Source organism: Hippocampus bargibanti, linkage group LG19 (genome assembly GCF_051943395.1).
Source record: "Hippocampus bargibanti isolate YZ-2025 linkage group LG19, ASM5194339v1, whole genome shotgun sequence".
Lineage (NCBI taxonomy): Eukaryota > Metazoa > Chordata > Actinopteri > Syngnathiformes > Syngnathidae > Hippocampus > Hippocampus bargibanti.
The window spans coordinates 9,132,042-9,152,839 of NC_142752.1; the positions used below are offsets into that span (position 1 = coordinate 9,132,042).

Here is a 20,798-nt window from a genome sequence, read left to right on the forward strand (position 1 = left end):
ACTTTATAAAGCAGAGTGGACCAACACCAGAAGATAACTGGGCACCCAAAACCTTTACAGACTGTGGAAACGTCACACTGGACTTCAAGCATTTTGGGTTCCTTTCTTCCTCCACACTCTCGGTCCGTTATTTGCAAATGGCATGCTGAATTTGTTCTCATCAGAAAAGAGAACTTGGGAACACTGACCAACAGACCACTTCTTTTTTTCTTTGGCCCAGATAAGACGTTTCTGGCATTGTTTTTTGTTCAAGAGTCGCTTGACCTGAGCAATACGACACTTGAAGCTCATATCTAGGATTCATCTGCATGCTCACTCAGCTCAAAGTACCAAAGCCTGGTTCAATGACCGTGGGACTCCTCACCTGACCTCAACCCAATTGAAAATGTATGGTCCGTCGTCAAGAGGAAGATGAGAAACATGAGACCGAGCAATGCAAAAGGGCAGAAGGCCAAAATTGAAGCATCCTGATCTTCCATAACACGTAAACAGTTCCATGGACGGATATCAACTATACGACACCGGTTCAACCTGAGCCTGAAGCTGGGCAGAGTTCCACAGCTGTGGAAAACGTCATGCCTGGTCCCAGTGCCCAAGATTGCCAACCCCAAAGAGCTCAACAGCTACAGACCGGTGGCGCTGACGTCTCACCTGATGAAGACGCTGGAGAGACTCGTCCTCACCCACCTGCGACCGCTGGCAAGCTCATCGCTGGACCCGCTGCAGTTTGCCTACCAGCCCAGCATCGGTGTGGAGGATGCCATCATCTACCTCCTCCATACGGCGTTGCTGCACCTGGAGGATGCTGGGAGCACGGTGAGGATCACATTCTTCGATTTCTCCAGTGCCTTCAACACCATCCAGCCCAGTCTACTGGGGGACAAGCTGCAGCATGCCGGAGTCGACCATCACCTCACATCCTGGATTACAGACTACCTCACAAACAGGCCACAGTACGTGAGGGTAAAGAACTGTGAGTCAGACAGGCTTCTCTGCAGCACCGGAGCGCCGCAGGGAACAGTCCTGGCTCCATTCCTCTTCACCCTCTACACCTCGGACTTCAACTACAACACCCCAACCTGCCACCTTCAGAAGTTCTCTGACGACTCAGCTATTGTCGGCCTCATTACAGAGGGAGACGATAGGGAGTACAGGGGACTAACAAAGGACTTTGTGGACTGGTGCCAGCAGAATCACCTCCAGATCAACACTGGCAAAACCAAGGAGCTGGTGGTGGATTTCTGCAGGAAACAATCATCACCTGCACCATTGAACATCCAGGGTTCGGACATTGAGAGGGTGACCTCCTACAAGTACCTGGGTGTTACTCTCAACAATAAACTGGACTGGACAACAAACACGGATGCCCTAATCAAAAAGGGACAGAGTCGCCTCTTCCTCCTCAGGAAACTGAGGTCTTTTGGAGTTCAGGGGTCACTCCTAAAGACTTTCTATGACTCTGTGGTGGCATCAGCCATCCACTATGGCATTGTCTGCTGGTCAGGCAGCATCACCACCCGGGACCATTGAAGCGGTCATTCAGGCAAATGGGGGCGCCACCAAGTACTAAGTATACAAAATGATTATACTTTTCTGATGGCTGACATTTCATTTATTTAAACTCATTTGTCTGTGGATTTCATGTGATATTCTATTTTTGAGACTCTGATTTTGCGGTTCTCATAAGCTGTAAGCCATAATAATCACTATTCTAACAATACAGGCTTGAAATATCTTGCAATGCATGTTCTGAGTCTAAATAATATATTCATTTCACTTTATAAGTTGAATCACTTCAATGAATGAACTTTTTCACAATATTCCAATTTTCTGATTAGTAACTGTACAGTATGTGTAATTTAAAACATATTCTTTTCTTACAGACAGTGTATTGTAGGTGTTCAAATACCTGACATGTTTCGGCGTATACTTCCGCCTTCGTTATGTACAATATGTGTGTGTGGCTTTGTGAATGTGCTTGCCTATTTTGAGGGGGGAAACCCCCATTAGTGTAGATTGTCGGCTAGATAATAAGCGCTGACTGCTTTATGTCCTGGAAATGATGGAGTAGGCAAGACGTAGTTGATCAATGCTGCCAGCTTGACAGCACCCATATAACTTCGCAAAAGGAGATCGGGATGTCATAGAACTGAGCCTGTTCCTGTCTGTGAGTAAGTGAATCGCCTCCCTCAAAATCAAATTTGGTTCATGTAAGGCTCGAAATGGCCCATAGTTGGGAGAAGATGAGTGTGAATGGATGCAACTACAACAAAAGGCTGGCAGCATAAATAAAGAGAGGCGAGTTCGGGAAGAGACGACGGGTAGAGGGCCACTTTCGTACCTTCAGCGAGGGGATCCCCGTGTTGCACACGTGGAGGAGGCGGTGGGCACTCATGCCCATGACAGAAAACGTTGATTGGCTCCGAATGGTTGCTGCCTCTTGTCGGAAAAAAAGGAAAAGCTATTTTTAGATCAAGGGGTAGCTGAGAGAGAATGACAGAGGAAGGGCTACACACATGCGTGTGTGTGAGGATCACTGCTGTCATGTAGGAAGTTCCCCTTCTTTCACACACACAGACCCGATGCCCCCCTCCCCAAAATGTTTCCTCTCCTTTCTCACCCCTCAGTGTCCTTTTTCCCCAGCTGGCAAGGTGTGCAAATGTCAGCACTCTCCCATTTATTTGCCACATCCTGCACATTCTGTCGGCACCTCCACATCGCTCCTCACTGCACCCACCCCCAACCCTTTCGCTCAACCCCAACTACCTAAAGGTGTCTCCCTTTATTTGATTCCTCCTAACATTTCTCATTCAACACATCCCCTCCGCCCTTTTCACACTGTCAACATCCATCCTTCTCATCCCTCTGCGCAGTTTCCATCTTTTACACCATTCTTGCTTCACCTGCATGCCCCCCCTTCCAATTTTTCACAGATCACAGCACTCCATTGGAGCACCACAGCCTCGTGATACGTTTCCCCTCCTGCTACGCCATCAGCAACCCCACCCTCCCTCACCGTGCATCTATTTTAGGCTGATGTGCACATTTCACAGCGTACCTTGTCGCGCCATTTACCTCCCAATGTGTCATCTCTTCATTTCTCACCGTGGTCGTCTCCCTCGCCTGTCACACGTGATGACTCATGTGGCACACACCTGCTCTGCAACAAAAGGACCACACAATGTTAGTGTCATCGTGAACTAAAAAAGGAGGTGGTGTGGAGGGTCTATAGAAAATTTCATTCTGTGTAGACAACACCCCCCCTCCCCCCCCGAGTGTCATCACTGGGGGTCTCTGGGGCGATTGTGCTTTTTTGCGCCTGTAATGGGCAACATTTTGGAATTGTCGTGGCTTAGAATTGAAGCGGATTTACGTGGGACAAGGGATGTGAGGCAATCTTTTTCCGTCAATGGATGCTTTGTGTTTGCCTTCAAAACTTACCTTGTCGCAGACATGCACATTTCACCATGACGTCCCTGATCCACTGATGAAAAGGATGGTTTGATCCTCTCCTCTATCATTTAGAACTCCTTCAGACAGCAAAGAGGGTGCAGAAAGTTTTTAAAATTGACATATTGTGTCACATTATTAGTTATTTAGTTTTTTGTTGTTGTTTTGACTTCAAGATGGCGCCGCGAGAGTGGCTGCCTTTACCGCAGCTCCTGTATTTTGTTTTTCCACTTCTTCCTTTCCTCTTCCTTTCATCACTTTGCTGCTGTGAAATGTAAATTTATCCACTGCGAGACTAATAAAATCTAACCCAATCGTATCCAATGTATTAAGGCGATTGTGACAGTGGCCCATGGTGACCATCTGGAATTGAGTTGTGGCCTTACTTACCTTGCCAGTGGTTTTATTTTGTATTTGACCGGAAATTTTGTCCAGTTTTCCCGTAACATCAGGTCTGATCCAATTTACGTCCCTTATAGTGGTTGAGTTTCCCTCTTTTCCTGTCTGTGCAGTGAGCGACAGCTGTTACCGAAACCTGGCAGAAGACCGCAGCGGCGTCAACCTCAAAGATCTCATACATGATCCATCCTTGTGAGTATTAGTCTCATTGATGATTCACCTCATGGAGGGAAATTCCCAGCATGCACAGCAACAACAAAAAGTGCCGCAGCACTCTTCTGTCTCGCCGTGTCGGCGGGAGTCAAGAGGCGGTGATTTAAAAGAAATAACTCATTCACTGCCATTCCTGAGTGTGATCAGGAATTGAAATGACCATTCCCGAATTTGTTCGGTTTTGGTTTTTCTTACGGGGACTGCAGATAAAGCGCTGGTCAGACCTCTGGTAATGTTTTTTCCCTTCTACGAGGGGGCAGCTTTTGTCTATTTTAGCACTTTGTTCTAGCTTCAACTGTTGTTTAAGCGATATATAAATCAATTTGTATGCACAGTATTGCATTGTATTTTGTACAGCCGTCCCCATTTCAAGCACAGATATCTCCAGACCCATAAAACTAGGAATTAACTTTTTTTCTGATGAAAGAAGATAGTCTAAAGTTTCTAACGCTGTATTGAATGTTTATGCAGTCCTAAAATCAAAATTCTGTGGGTCCTGGAATTTGAGTGAAAATGACAAAAATGCTGGCGCTGGACTGGACACATTTTTGCACATCGTCTGGCATTGTACGAGTTAAGAAAATCAAATCCTAATCATCAACGTTTTAGTGGTTCATCCCAACTGAATAAAGATCCCGCACACTAAATAATTGGGACTGTTGTTGCATTTCCTAAATTACTTAGTAAGAAAGCCACTTATGACACAGCGTGTACAGGCACCCCCTCGCATAAATTCAAATTGTTTAACTCATTCACTGCCAGACGTGCAAAAATGTGTCCAAATAAGAGTTAATTCCTAAATTATAAGGAGTCTGGAGTTATATGACCGTGAAATCAGCGTGGCTGTCCGAAATACAATGCAATCAATACATATTGGTTTATTTAGCGCTTTAAATACAGCTGAAGCTGGAACAAAGCACTAATATGGAAAAAAAGGAAATGCTGCCTCCTTGTGGAAGGGAAAAACATTGCCAGAGGTCATGGCTAGCGTTTTATCTGCACCCGAGCATGAAAAACCAAAACGTGAAAAAATTCGGAAAAGGCGCTCCACGTCATAATTCCCGAATAAATTTGTGTCTGGCAGTGAATTAGTTAATTTCAGGATGCAAAGAACCACTTGGCTCTTGATTCATATTGACCATATTTGGTTTGATGGCTAAAAAAACCTAAATATCTTTCCGTTGGATATTTCTCAACTCATTGTCGAGTGGAATCATGGGAATTGCAACCCCTTGCCGAGCACTCGCAGCTCGTCAGGATTTTCAAGAGGTTGGCCTCTCTCCATCAGTGAAGAGATGACCTCTTGAGAGGCCCCCCTACATATGGATGACCTGTCATGGGCTCCATGACGAGGAGCCTTGAGTGTGTGTATGTGTGTGTCTTGCAAGCGTAGAAGAAAGAAAAGGAACATGAGAGTGAGTGCCCCTTGCCGAAAGCTTTTTTTATTATTAATAAAAATCACTCTCGCATATGGGTTTCATCTTAAGTGTCCCACTACCACCGAGATTTTTGACACACACACACAACACACACACACCCACGCACACACTTTCAGTCTGTGTACCCCTGACGATGTATTTCTTGGTGCTTCCACTCCTTTCACTCCGTCTCATCCTTCCTTTATCCTCTTACACTTCTCGTCTTTTATTCATATAAATTTTGAAACATCCAGGCTTTCAGGCCCAGTCTACTACCACACGAGACCCTTCGATGCACACCTCCCCATTGAAATCTCAAACTATTTCCCCTTTTGCTCACTCCTCCTTTGTGAGATTTTTTTTTCTTTTCGGGGGGCATAGACCGCGGGGTAAAAGGCCGTGCCTGCCCTTCAACATGAGCTTACGTTGATGTCTTATTCTTCTGGGTGAATTTCAGTCTCAGGGAAATTTATGTCGCTGACACGCAACGGTGGGTTAAATGCTCAGTAAAAAAAAAACTTGGCAGATTCTGTATTGTCCAACCTCGGAAATGTGCGATATTCAACGATGGCGCTACATCGAGGTTATTTATATAATTAACTCATTCACTGCCATTCCCAAATTTATTCGATATCGAGCGCCATTCCCGAATTTCAGAATCAGAATCAGAATCAGAATCATCTTTATTGCCAAGTATGTAGAACACACAAGGAATTTGTTTCCGGTAGAACACGCTGCACGAGTATCGTCGTCAAAAAAAACTGCTAAGTGGCACTATACAGTTCCATTTGTTCTGGTTTTTGTTTTTCTTGCTGGGGTGCCGACAAAGCGCTGGCCAGACGTCAGGCAAGGTTTTTTTGCTTCCACAAGGTGGCAGCATTACCCGTTTTTCCATTTTATCGCTTTGTTACAGCTTCAGCTGTTGTTAAAGCGCTATTTAAACCCATATGTATTGAATTGTATTTTGGACAGCTGCCCCCATTTTAAGGTCAGATAACTCCAGACCCATATAATTTAGGAATTAACTCTTTTATGATGAAAGATGCGAGTCTAAAGTTTCTTATGCGGCATTGAATGTCTATGTAGTTCTAAAACTCAATATTCTCACTGGAGTGTACACATTTTTGCACCTGTGTGTGAGCACATGTGTGTGAGCACAGTGAATGAGTTAAATTCGAGTTTAACCCTTTTGATACCATAATCCGAAAATTAGATTTTTGGAAGAAATGTTTATTCTGAATCATTTCATTGGCTTCTAAGAAAGACGTATAATCAAGAAAAGCAGATATATATATATATATATATATATATATATATATATATATACAGTAAAGTCTTGTTATATCGATATTCGCGCTGCAAGAAGGAGAGGTACCGCCGCTCGTTCCTACCGACTGCTGTCAGGCTTCACAATTCCCAATGATCACATGTAAAAAAAAAAAAAACTGGACACTTGTAAATATGGGTTGTTGCAATATATCTAAATGCATTTCTTGATTCTGCACTACAGTCTTGTTTATAGAACGTTTTTTGCACATCTACATTTGCACAGTATACAGTTGACATTTTTATTTTGTTATGCTTAGAATATCTTGTTTTCTATCCTTTCACTTCCACCCCAACCCCATCCCTCTTCAATTGCTGCTGTGGACTGCAAATTTCCCCATTGCGGGACAAATAAAGGTATTCTGATTCTGATTCTGATTCAAGGGAGTCCGAAAAAATATCGATATAACCGGGACTATCGATATATCCGACCCTGTTTGCATGTAATTTTCTCCGTGCGTGCATAGAAATAGTATCGATATAACCGGGACTATCAATATATCCGATATCGATATAACGAGACTTTACTGTATATATATATATATATATATATATATATATATATTTACAATATTTATAATCTTGAATCATAAATAAAATATCATCCCGCATTACTATTAGCTTTGTAGATAAGACAATAGCTGAAGAGTTTATACATCAGAATACAAACATAGGAAACCATTTTTATGGATATTTAGTCAGAAAAAAAAACATAAAAAAGGAATTTGCACTCACTCGGACGCCTGGGGTAATTCTGATGCAATCTTGTGTTGACAGCCGACAAATGCCAAATGTCGTTAGATATCGGAAGAATGGGGTACTAACTTGTATCCACAGCAAATTTGAGAAAAAACATACTCTCCTTTATTTTATACAAGTAATAAAATATGGTGGTACTTATTTGCACCGTCATCACTGAAAGGGGTAAAGAAAAAACTTGAAAAGTTCATAAGTAGCCGTTCTACTACAATTCCTTTTGGCATGTTTGTGAATGCTGCTAAGGTCAAGAGGGGTGTGTGTGACAAATTACATTCAAACATGTTGATAAAATGTAGGCTAAATGCTAAAAAACGGAATAGTGGGTGTTGTGACAGTATCTGTCTACCTGTGTTGCTGCAATGTTTGTGTGAATATTCTTAAAGGACAACCGACACCACTTTTTTTGTTTCCTAACTGACATCAGAAAAATGTTTCATAGCATCTAAAATACCCAAAACACGCAGGGTCATAGTTTTAGTCAACTGCAAAACACCAATAAAAATGACTTAGTGTCTAAACACTACTTCAATTTGAAATCGGAAGTGGCCAGTTTCAGAAGGTCCCGCCCCCATGTTCGTGGTGTCACGGCAAGACGTCTTGCCTTGCTCGAGAATCAAAACAATGGCTTCAGATTCGGAGAAGATGCTTTCTTGTTACTTATCCAGTTATGAATATGATTCAAATAGTTCTGAAGAGGAAAGCATACATGTTTGCAATCGATCAAAGAATTTATTCCGTGTCATTTAGAGGTATCTGGGGAGGGGGGAATGTAGTACCCAGAATCAGAATCAGAATCAGAATACCTTTATTCGTCCCGCAATGGGGAAATTTGCAGTCCACAGCAGCAATTGTAGAGGGATGGGGTTGGGGTGGGAGTGAAAGGATAGAAAATCAGAATCAGAATCAGAATACCTTTATTCGTCCCGCAATGGGGAAATTTGCAGTCCACAGCAGCAATTGAGGAGGGATGGGGTTGGGGTGGGAGTGAAAGGATAGAAAACAAGATATTCTAAGCATAACAAAATAAAAATGTCAACTGTATACTGTGCAAATGTAGATGTGCAAAAACCGTTCTATAAACAAGACTGTACATAGTGCAGAATCAAGAAATGCATTTAGATATATTGCAACAACCCATATTTACAAGTGTCCAGTTTTTTTTTTTTTTTTTTTTTTTTTTTTTTCCACATGTGGTCATTGAGAATTGTGAAGCCTGACAGCAGTCGGTAGGAACGAGCGACGGTACCTCTCCTTCTTGCAGCGCGGGTGTAATAGTCTCTGGCTAAAGGAGCTACCCAGAGCTGTCAGGATGGGCAGGAGGGGGTGGGAGGGGCTGTCCGTCATAGCTTTTAGTTTAGCTAGCGTCCGTCTGTTGCCCACCTCCTCTAGAGAGTCCAGCGAGCAGCCCACGACAGAACTGGCCCGCTTGACAAAGCGCTCCAGTCTTTTTCTGTCCCGGGTGGTGATGCTGCCTGACCAGCAGACAATGCCATAGTGGATGGCTGATGCCACCACAGAGTCATAGAAAGTCTTTAGGAGTGACCCCTGAACTCCAAAAGACCTCAGTTTCCTGAGGAGGAAGAGGCGACTCTGTCCCTTTTTGATTAGGGCATCCGTGTTTGTTGTCCAGTCCAGTTTATTGTTGAGAGTAACACCCAGGTACTTGTAGGAGGTCACCCTCTCAATGTCCGAACCCTGGATGTTCAATGGTGCAGATGAGGATTGTTTCCTGCAGAAGTCCACCACCAGCTCCTTGGTTTTCCCGGTGTTGATCTGGAGGTGATTCTGCTGGCACCAGTCCACAAAGTCCTTTGTCAGTCCCCTGTACTCCCTATCGTCTCCCTCTGTAATGAGGCCGACAATAGCTGAGTCGTCAGAGAACTTCTGAAGGTGGCAGGTTGGGGTGTTGTAATTGAAGTCCGAGGTGTAGAGGGTGAAGAGGAATGGAGCCAGGACTGTTCCCTGCGGCGCTCCGGTGCTGCAGAGAAGCCTGCCTGACTCACAGTTCTTTACTCTCACGTACTGTGGCCTGTTTGTGAGGTAATCTGTAATCCAGGATGTGACTTGGCTGGATGGTGTTGAAGGCACTGGAGAAATCGAAGAAGGTGATCCTCACCGTGCTCCCAGCATTCTCCAGGTGCAGCAACGCCGTATGGAGGAGGTAGATGATGGCATCCTCCACACCGATGCTGGGCTGGTAGGCAAACTGTAGCGGGTCCAGCGATGAGCTTGCCAGCGGTCGCAGGTGGGCGAGGACGATGAAGATGGCGACAAAGCTTCGTGGAAATGGGCAGATTTTTTTCCTTGGAATTTTTGTCAGCGAATATCAAATAGTTGCTCGGTGCTACACACAACGATTCACCATCACGGTATTTATGTTTTCCTTCTAATTTCACCATCAACACTGATTAACACGACATTTTCTGACCAAATGAAGTACCGCAAAATGCATCGACGTGATGAAAGGACTGCTACAGTGTGTCCTTTCTCGGTCAGGGGCGTTCCTTCCGTGACGTGACGTGAGGACTCGTCACCAACTCAAAAACAAGACTTCCGGAATATTCAGATATATGTGGTGGAATCTTTGTAAAATACTCTCAGTAGAAGTCATTTGAAGCGATTTTACAAATTATGGACACAACTTGTCCGCAGGCGTCGGTTGTCCTTTAAACATTCATAGTCTGTCTATGGCAGGTCCCATTTTTGTGTTAGCATGAAGCCAACTGCCCGTCTGTCACATCTTTGTGAACTGTGTTCTCATTACCCTTGAGTGCATCTTGTATTGATAACGGTGTAAAAGCAAACCGTGCAGGCCAATCAACAATGTTTTCGCCCAAAAAATAACATCAATGATGGCAACCCAAAACAAGTAAACAATCCGGTGGTGCGCACACACACACTCCGACTCCGAGGGCGTGGTACTGAGAGAGGCCGTGTCCCTGGGCAACACCTGGACACCCCTCGAGATAATGGAGTCTGGGATCTGAGCTCACACACACACACACACACACACGCGCACACACACACACACACACACACACACACACACACACACACACACACACACACACACACACACACACACACACACACAAATGATGAACAGTGTAGCAAGTAGAGGCTTCAGATAGGAGGGGTTGCCACGGAAACAGTGGGAAGGAACCCTCGTTATGTGTTGAGCATATTTTCATTTTGGCTGAAACATAGCGCCATAAACCCCTTGGGGGGGCGGGTGATTTGCCTTGACAGCCCTTTTACTCTCCTGAGGTGTGCCCCCCCCACACACACGCATGCACATTAAGACGAGTGTACATACTTGAACATGCACATGTTCAGTCTACAGAAATTCTATGAACACCTTGAATGTCATTTGCAGAGTGCGGATTTTACTTGTGCATGTGACGATTCCGTTTTTAAATTGGGAAAAATATCTCAAATTATTTTTAAAAATATATTCCCAGAGTAGTGGGGGTATCATTCCGTTGTGGCTGTCACGCAGGGTACAAATGATGCTTATCACTTCCAAAAATGGCTCTCCTGTGGGAAGTGGGGGGTGTAGTGGTAGGGGTTACATAAGTGATGTCCTTTCTGAGCCTTCACCTTGAGCCTCGGGTTATTTGTGGCGGAAGTGATCTACTCAGTTTGACCACTGGAGGTCGCCAGGGATCGACCACAGTAGCAGCATCAGCAACTTCCTCTTGAATGGGCTGTACTGTAGAAAAGTCCTTACCAGGAGATGTTCAAGGGCATTCCGGACCCCACCCCCGCTCACCTCTGTTATTCTTTTCAGGGGGGGTACATTCTCCCATTTGCTTGAGTCGGAAAATGTGTACAAATGTCCACTTTGCTGGCTGTGCACATTCTCCCATTGACTTGAGTGTGTCACTTGCGCTAATGGATGATACGTTGTTTGGTGGCGTCACCCCTCACATGGGTGCACATCTGGGCCACATCGACTGTTCTTCTGGGCCACATCTCCTGAAAGAAATGCCTGTTGCATGGTGTAAATGCATTCTCTGCAAACATATTTTCAGCTTGAGTTAAACACATTTTCTGAACTAAATGTTTTCTTCACAAATTTAAGTTTTTAGATGAAATTAGTGTTTTTTTAGGCTGCAGGGTGCAAAGATGACACATATACATGTGAAAACATGGACTTTCATTCTGTTGTTTAGCTGTGAGAATCAAATCAACTTTTTATTGCTTCAAACACATTTTCAGGTCTAGTTAAACACGTTTTCTCAACTAAATGTTTTCTTCAAGTGAATTTTATGATTAGATTGGTGTCTATTTAGATTGCATGGTACAAACCTGACACATATACACGTGCAAAGATGAAGATTCAACCTATTGTTAAGCTGTGAGAGTGAAATCCACTTTTTATTATTCCAAACGCATTTTTAGCTCCAGTTAAACACAAGAAGAAGAAGCACTTAACCAAAATAAAAAATAAAGGAAATCCCAAAATGATCTTATGTGCACACGTATGTTGCGTGATTTCATGTTTCAGTTCTGTGAAAGGCATTCTGCCCATTTCTGCATACATGTTAAGTTTCAGAAATCATACATTGGGAAATCATACTCACATTGGGAAATCGTACTCACGACTCTGTGGTCTTAAAATAATGTGAGCGTTACAAAAGTGTAGATTAGAACTAAATACATCACAAAAATGCGTTCATTGTTTATTTATACATTCAATTAGTATAAAAATGTATTTTGTGTTTTGAATTTTCTTTTGTTTCATCTTACAAATGAAGTGTGTGTATTGTGTTAATAGTTGCTTTATAAAGTGAGTATGGTGGTCAAAATCATGAGACTGAACATGTATGGTTCTGGTTTTTGTCATTTCTTCAGATTTCATCATAGTCCCGTGTAAAATTAAATATGAATTGACATAAATTGTATTACACTGGTAATCTATGTACAGTGAGACCTCAATTTACGAACTTAATTGGTTCCCAGACAGAGTGTGTAAAAAATACATTCCCAGGGGAAACCATTAAAATGGGAATAATCCTTTCCCGGGTTTCCATAAAATATACTTTTCAACTAAATAAGCCTTAAAACTACGCACAACATACCTTATTCTATGTATAATAAATGTGCTATTGTATTGTAATGAAAGAAATACACTGCATTGTATCATAAAGTCACTTTATTTACATTTGTGATGGTCATTTATGGCTTGATGGAATGGCATTGGAGGTCGAAGGTCAAAGGGAATTGCTGTTTGGAAAGAGAGGCTCATTACATGACGACTGTAATTTTGATGATCGTTGATGGCTTATGGAAGGAGAGTCACCTTCCATAAGGACTGTTGGTAACTTAACCTCTGGTGCTGTTCGGTCGTGTGCTTCCGCCGAAGATCACTCCGCCAGCCGTGGTGGGTGTGTATTATGAAAATAGTGCTTATTATAAGGTTTAATTTTCATAAATGTGATGTTTGTAAGACAAAAAGTTTGTAAGTTGAGGTCTCACTGTATTTGCAATTTGGTTTACAAATTTTTCTTCCTTTCAGGTTGGGTGGTATGATTGTGGCTTACAAGATAGTGCCAGATGAAATAGACGAAATCAAGGTACTCGTTTATTTATCACATGATTTGAAACAACTCCACCACCCCACACTGAGAACTTAACTGCATGTACGCTTGTGTTTTTAACAGGAGACTTTAGTGGACTGGTGCGATGAAAAGGAGCTTAACCTCATTTTAACAACCGGAGGTACTGGCTTCGCTCCAAGAGACGTCACGCCGGAGGTGGGTTCACGTTTTTTGTCATGAGAAAACTTTTTCAAAGTCAGCTTTATTGCAGTGTCTGAAACTCATGATAAAAGGTTAGCGTACACCAGGGCAGACAACTCTGAAAAGTTGCCTGACCGGCCATAAAGTTGTAAGCCGTGCCGAGTATGCAAATCTGCATACTCGGCACCATGACTGTAAACTGTACTTGAAAGTTTTGAAGGCCGCTTAGATAGAGGAGTCCACGTGGTTTGTAGCGGTTTGCTTGTAGCTTTTGCTTTATTGAATAAAACAATGTTTGATTTGAAGAAGTTGTCAGCCACCTGCGCCGAGACGTTTTGAAAGTTGTACGCCCGACGTAAAAATTATACGCCCTGGGCCTCCGGGCAGATGTTATTTCAAACACTGTTTATTGTCAAATATGCTAATATGCATGACATACAGCACAGATGAAATTACTGTCCTCTCAGACCCAGCGTGCAAGGCACATATAATGACTTAACAAAACATAATAAACACGAAAACACCAATGTTTGGGCAGAATGTTGAGCAATCCAGGCACTTATATCCCAGTTTTTTGCACAAAAACATAAGACCGCAAAGACAGACAAACATCTCCTGATGCTTTTGTCCTTTTAGCATTTTGCTGATGCAAACGTGTCTATCTGATTGTGTGAGTGATGATTAACACAGTGTAATTAGCCTCGTGGTCTCATGGGAAATAAATGGGCTGCAGTCAAATCCTGATTTTTTTTTATTTATTATTTTTTTAACGTGGGATCGTGTAAACAATTAAGCGATAATGGCTGGCAGGTGTCAGTACATCTACCTCTTGGAATTTCTGTTTTGTCTATTTGTCAGGAGATTGAATTTGTTTGGTACTTGTCAGCATTAAAATAATGGAACTAGGTTGATTAGGTTTTTTTTCTTGATGAATAATGCATGACTTTTAAATTCCTCGACCATGTCTGTTTGATATAGCTCGCTACTACTATCAAGTGACAGTCTTTGTCTTTTCAAAATATACACAATACAACACACTCTGTTATCAGATGACAACAACACATCCCGTCAAGATTCTTTCATCAAAAAGCTAAAAGTCCATCGCCGATTGTCACGGTAACAAAAGTGAGACTTACCAGAGGCCCAGAGAATGTCGCTGATTTCAGCAAAATCAACATGGAGGGTGATAAATGGGCCATATGATGCGATATGCTATGAATTAACTGAAATGCGGTTTAAAAAAAAGGGCATGTCTTCTTTAAGAAAAATAATTTTACCCCAAATGTAAAAGTATAATTCCTTCAGTTTCACACAGACTCCCTTTGCTATCCAAGAGCGCAGCATCTCGCTCCGTAATGTACTAACTAACCCAGAAGACGTCTTCGATTTCGTCCCCGGACAATTCAGCCATCGCTAAGCTTCAGAAGTATCACTGGCCCTCATCCATCATGTGAGACAGCAGCAATCTTCCTGGTAGGATAGGCCAAGAGGGAGAGGCGAGTGGAGAGGACGTGTACAACCGATAATACCTCCTATCTGATTTAACCCTGCCGATGAACACATCTGTTTGTCTCAACGCGTGTGCTCGAAGGCTTTATGAGACACCGTGTGACTGTCGATAACAAAAAGCTGACAGGACAAACTTGTTTCCGTGACACACACATTTTTTTAACTGAGTAGAAGATTCCCCCCCCCCCCCTTTGTGAATGACGTCAAGTTGGTTGCTGTAAAATGGCCACCTGGAGCTCTACAACCCTGTGACTGCAGTTCTTTGAGCGAGCTTAAGATGCATATACTGCTAAACGATGATCCGTCTAAAAACATGTCGTATCTCCAGGCCACTAAAGAGGTGATCGAGCGTGAGGCTCCGGGGATGTCGCTGGCGATGTTGATGGGCTCTCTCAACGTCACGCCGCTAGGCATGCTGTCCAGGTCAGATGCACTCATTGGGCTGACTTGCTTTATTACCTCTGCCAAGGCTTTTTTTGCTTCAGCATGTGTCTGTATGTAGACGCCATCAATTCTTTCTTTATAGGATGCACCACTTTGGTGAGAAATGGATGATGGAGAAAAACATCAATACATTAATACTAATAATTATAATACTTTTAAATGTTTTGCCATGTATTCATTTCCACAATGGTAAAATTACCGTATTTTCCGCTGTATAAGGCACCCTCCCAATGAAACGTGTATTTTTAAATGTTTTCCCTATGCATGTATAAGGCGCACAGGACTGTAAGGCACACCTTAAATGAATGAAAAAGGTTTTCCAATTATAATATATAAATATATTTCACTTTTCCAAATATATTCAATGCCACATTATAATGTGCTACAGTTAAGGTTGAGTTTACGCACTACTTCTTTGATGGGGGGGAAATTGAGTCGTGACTGGGGACAGTGTTTGTGAGACCTGTTGTGGCTCAATATTACTTCACATATAAGGTGCACCTGCGTATTGGATTGGATTGGAGTAGCCTTTATTAGTCTCACAGTGGAGAAATTTATATTTCACAGCAGCAAAGTTATGAAAGGATGAGTAAGGGAAAGAAAGAAGTAGAAAAAACAAAATACAGGAGCTGTTGCCATTCTCACAGCGCCATCTTGTCGTCATAAGAACAAAGAAACTAAATATAAAATAAATAAATAAATAATATGACAAAACAAAGACATAGACAGTCATTTAATCTTAAGTACTTTCTGCACCCTCTTTTTTGCATGAAGCATTTCTAAATAAAAGAGCAGAGGATCAAAGCGTCCTTTTCACCAGTGGATCACAGACATCACAGGGTAATGTGCACGTCTGCTACAAACTAAATCGTGAAAGCAAACAAGAAGCTGTAGCATCCATTGACGAAAAGACATTGCCTCACATCTACTGTCCCACTTAAATCTGCTTCAATTCCAAGCCGCGGCAGTTCCACATGCGCATCAGCGCTCTGCACTGACGCTCCTTTCTTTTTATCGTGGGCTCCTCAAGCCATGCATCCATCCAGCCGCAAACTGTTCAACAGCATCAACCTTTCTGCTGAACACAGCGTGGCTGTGAAAAAAGGCACACGGTAATCTTTTTAAGAAAATCAAGCCTTTTGGATGTGCCTTATACACCGGAAAATATGGTAGATGCCTTGATGGATGTCTGTGCTGTTTATCTAATAATCTGTGTTTACATAATTTCAGACCTGTGTGCGGAATCCGAGGGAAGACTCTAATCATTAACTTACCAGGAAGCAAGAAAGGCTCCCAGGTAGGATGAGACGAGAAGTTAAATTATTCTGCAAAGATGCTTTGAGAGCACGCCTGTGTTTGTGCGTGTGTGTGTGTGTGTGTGTGTGTGTGTGTGTGTGTGTGTGTGTGTGTGTGTGTGTGTGTGTGTGTGTGTGTGTGTGTGTGTGTGTGTGTGTGTGTGTGTGTGTGTTTGTGTGTGTGTTCACTGGACTGATTCATTGACTGTTATCTCCAAAGGCATAGATCACAGTACATGTGTGGGCTTGTGTTTTGCCTGTGATGTCTCCGACACGAGTATGTGTGAGTGCGCGCTTGCCACCCACTCGTCTTATTTTTATTTTTCGCACCCCCCATCGCCACTGTGCTGACCGCACTGTCTGTCTGCATCTCATTGCGCACGAGCGTGCGCGCGTGCGCTCATCAGCCAGTTGTCATTCACATGCCCGGAATTGTCATGGCAAGCGCATCATCTTTTGATTAAACAGATCCAGATTTCAATTTGACATTTTTATTTTGTTACCTCCAAGGACAAAACGCTTTAGTTGTTTTTATTTATTTATTTATTTATTGGCAGTGCATTTGCATACAGGTTACATTCACTGTGACTGCTCGTAAGACCCAGTAGCGGGCCATGCATGTCACTCCTAGGCCTTCAGTAATGCTACATCTGAATCAATCACCTGCGAGTGTGATGTGATATTAGTAGACGTCCCCTAGACGTTGGCCTGGAAATAACCTGTAACTTGAAGAAACTTAAGAAATACTGTTATTGTTCAAATTTTTACTATGAATGTGCAGATTCATGATATTCATATTCGTCAGATTCATAAAATTGCAATATCATTTGCTATTTTTGCGAGCTTTGGAGCTGACTAACTTTAATATATTCTAGAAAAGTCTGTTTTGAAAATGGCTTTAATCATAAATCTTCAACCAAATCAATTTCTTATCCTCCTTCAACCATCGTGGGTTGACAAAACTGATTTTAAATCGACACAACAATATATTTGCTTATGCAGCTCGCGACAGATACAGTGTGCTAGCTCTGGACAGTATGCGCTTATCACTAGTGGTTAGTGATACTATAATTGGCTAGTGACTAGCCAATCATAGTTTGCGAAAATTCTGACGTTTCCGGTGCCTTCTAGTAGGCCTTGGGTTGCCAAGTCGAACTCTTTAACTGATTTGTTAAAGCAACAGTTTCATCGACATTGATTTTTATGCACCAGAGCTTACAGAACTGATTGTGACGGCGTCCAACACACCAGTGGAAACTCAATGAAAGGAAGCCGAAAGACAATTTGGAATTATTTCATAAGAATTCATGGACAAAATATAATTCACAATCTGTGATTCAGATATTTTTAGGCCAACAGAGAAGGTCTTACAGGCCCTGACGGCTCCAAAACTCCAAAGGTGGAGAAATGATGTTGTGGAAGTCCGTTTTACAATCTGGGTAGATACAGTCAAGCTTTGGCATGATTAATAATTTACAGTTTTAGTGCTTAGAATATACAAGACAATAAATAATTTCACACATTAGCTCTTGTATTGGGAGAGAATAGAATGGAGCGTTTAGCAATGCGGAAGAGCCGAAGGCACACTGACATACTAAAAAGTGAGAGACAAGAAAGCAAAAAAAATGGAAACAATGTGCCATCAACATGGACAGGATAATTACGTTTTTGTTTCCAATTTAGCGCTCTGTGTCAAGATCCAATCTATGAACTTTACTGATCTTCCTCGTCGCTATCCGTGACAGGAATGCTTCCAGTTCATCCTGCCTGCGCTGCCACACGCCATCGACCTCCTGCGCGACGCCGTGGTGAAGGTTAAGGAGGCGGCGGACGAGCTGGAGGACCTGCCGTCGCCGCCGCCTCTGTCGCCGCCGCCCAACAGTTCGCCACGGCGTCAGACAGAGGACAAGGGCGTGCAATGCGAGGATGAGGATGAAGAGAAGAAAGATAGCGGTGTGGCGTCCACGGAGGACAGCTCCTCATCGCACATTACCGCGGCATCCATCGCCGCCAAGGTACGACGGACACGTGAGATCAGATTCTGTCTGTATTTTGTCTTCATTTGCATAAATCTGGTTAATTAAAATATTGTGAGAATTTTTTGCACGTCGTACATGCCAAATGATGTTCAGTGGTGGCTAAGGGGCCTTCTCAACTGGTAATTGTCACTTCTGTAAAATGAAGGAGGGCGTTTACTGAGAATTTTAAATTCATCTTCACTATAACGAATCTGCTTTTAAAATATTTCTTTATAGCCTTGATTCAGTATTTTTTTTGGTTTAAATCTCCTTGAGCAGGGGTTTCAAAATCATTTAATGCCGTAGGCCACATTGTAGTTATGGTTTCCTCTCGAGGCCCGTTTTGAATTTGGGGAAACCATTAGGATGTTTTCACATATTACATACAGAACGCACAACAAATTGATCAATGAGTTGTTTTCTAATCTGAAGTTAAGAATAATGACTGTTATTGGGTTTTACAAACGACAATTTGGAACTCAGGTTGGCACTTGAGCAAGCATCATGACACTTAACTCACTCACTGCCATTCATAAATGTATTTGGGAATCGAAAATATGACAGAGTGCCATTCCTGAATTTGTTTGGGTGTTGTTTTTTTTCATGTTTTGGTGCCAATAAAGCACTGACCATGGCTTTTTTTCCATATGAGTGCTTTGTTCCAGCTTCAGCTGTTGTTAAAGCGCTATATAAATCAATATGTATCAGAATCGGAAAAGCTTTATTAGTCCCACAATGGGGAAATTTGCAGTCCACAGCAGCAATTTGAAAGGGGATGGGGTGGGGAGAGGTGAAATGATAGAAAACAAGATATTCTCAGCATAGCAAAATAAAAATGTCAACTGTATGTATGTATTGTATTTTGTACATCTTCTTCCCTTTCAAGCTCAGGTAACCCCAGACCCATATAACTCAGAAATTAACTTTTTTTGATGAAAGAAGAGAGCCTAATGTTTCTAACGGTGTATTGAATGTTTATGTAGTCCTAAAACACACTATTCTGTGTGTCCTGGAATTCAAGTGACAATGGCACTGGAGTAGACACATTTCTGCACATCTGGCAGTGAATGAGTTAACATGCTTACTTTGCTTTCACGGGCCAAATAAAATGATGTGGCGGGCCAGATTTGGCCCGTGGGCCTTGACTTTAACACCTATGTCCCTTAGTATGGCTTGTTATGTCTTAGCCGGGACAGCAAACGCAATCTGTGGTTCCTATTGGTCTTTTCAACATCATTACAGTAAAATATATACAGTAAAGTCTCGTTATATCGATATTCAAGGGAGTCCGAAAAAATATCGATATAACCAGGACTATCGATATATCCGACCCTGTTTGCATGTAATTTTCTCCGTGCGTGCATAGAAATAGTATCGATATAACCGGAAATATCGATATATCCGATATCGATATAACGAGACTTTACTGTATTTTGATGATTTGTGTGTGTATGTGTGTGTGTGTGTGTGTGTGTGTGTGTGTGTGTGTGTGTGTGCGTGTGCGTGTGCGTGCGTGCGTGTGTGTGTGTGTGTGTGTGTGTGCGCGCGTGTGTGTGTGTGTGTGTGTGTGTGTGTGTGTGTGTGTGTGTGTGTGTGTGTGTGTGTGTGTGTGTGTGTGTGTGTGTGTGTGTGTGTGTGTGTGTGTGTGTGTGTGTGTGTGTGTGTGTGTGTGTGAGCTCAGATCCCAGACTCCATTATCTCGAGGGGTGTCCAGGTGTTGCCCAGGGACACGGCCTCTCTCAGTACCACGCCCTCGGAGTCACCCCGCGCCCAGGCTACTTCACGCCTCTCGACCGCATCCTGTCCCACACCTAAAGTAGGTTTACACACAGTCCACTCGCACACTGTCGGCCATGTTGGATGGTGCTTATTGCTAAAGTGACCATGCAACATATTGATCAAGGACATTGTCTTAACGTCATAAAAATGCTAAAAACAGATGATTGCTTATGTTTCAAGTAGATTTGTCAAAAACGTTATGTGGACGCAACAGATGTCAATCCCACGTCAATGGGCATTCCCTGTTTCTCGCACTCTTTGCTATCTCTCTCTTTCTCACTCTCTCTGCTTTCACCTCATGTGTCCGTGTCACGCCGCCATGTGTCTGGCGGACAGCAGGCGGGTGCCATGGGAATGGAAGAGGGGGTTGCTATGGGAACCATGGGATGGGACGTTTGTCATGGGAGGGCATGCGGTTCATGCGACAGAGGGTGGCGTTGTTCG

The 20,798-nt window shown here is 42.9% G+C and overlaps 1 protein-coding gene across 11 annotated transcripts in view; it reads left to right on the forward strand.

The window, feature by feature from the left end:
• gphnb (gephyrin b) overlaps positions 1-20,798 on the forward strand; it is a 65,138-nt gene that overhangs the window by 17,198 nt on the left and 27,142 nt on the right. For all 11 annotated transcript variants that reach the window (XR_016118429.1, XM_089021628.1, XM_089021617.1 and 8 more), the window contains exons 2-8: positions 3,963-4,041; positions 13,087-13,144; positions 13,232-13,324; positions 15,147-15,241; positions 16,493-16,559; positions 18,303-18,572; positions 20,257-20,391. Coding sequence is in view for 10 of the 11 variants with exons in the window: in XM_089021628.1 (XP_088877754.1) it covers positions 3,963-4,041; positions 13,087-13,144; positions 13,232-13,324; positions 15,147-15,241; positions 16,493-16,559; positions 18,303-18,572; positions 20,257-20,391 (797 nt within the window). In the remaining variant the exon portion in view is untranslated. The remainder of the gene's footprint in view (positions 1-3,962; positions 4,042-13,086; positions 13,145-13,231; positions 13,325-15,146; positions 15,242-16,492; positions 16,560-18,302; positions 18,573-20,256; positions 20,392-20,798) is intronic.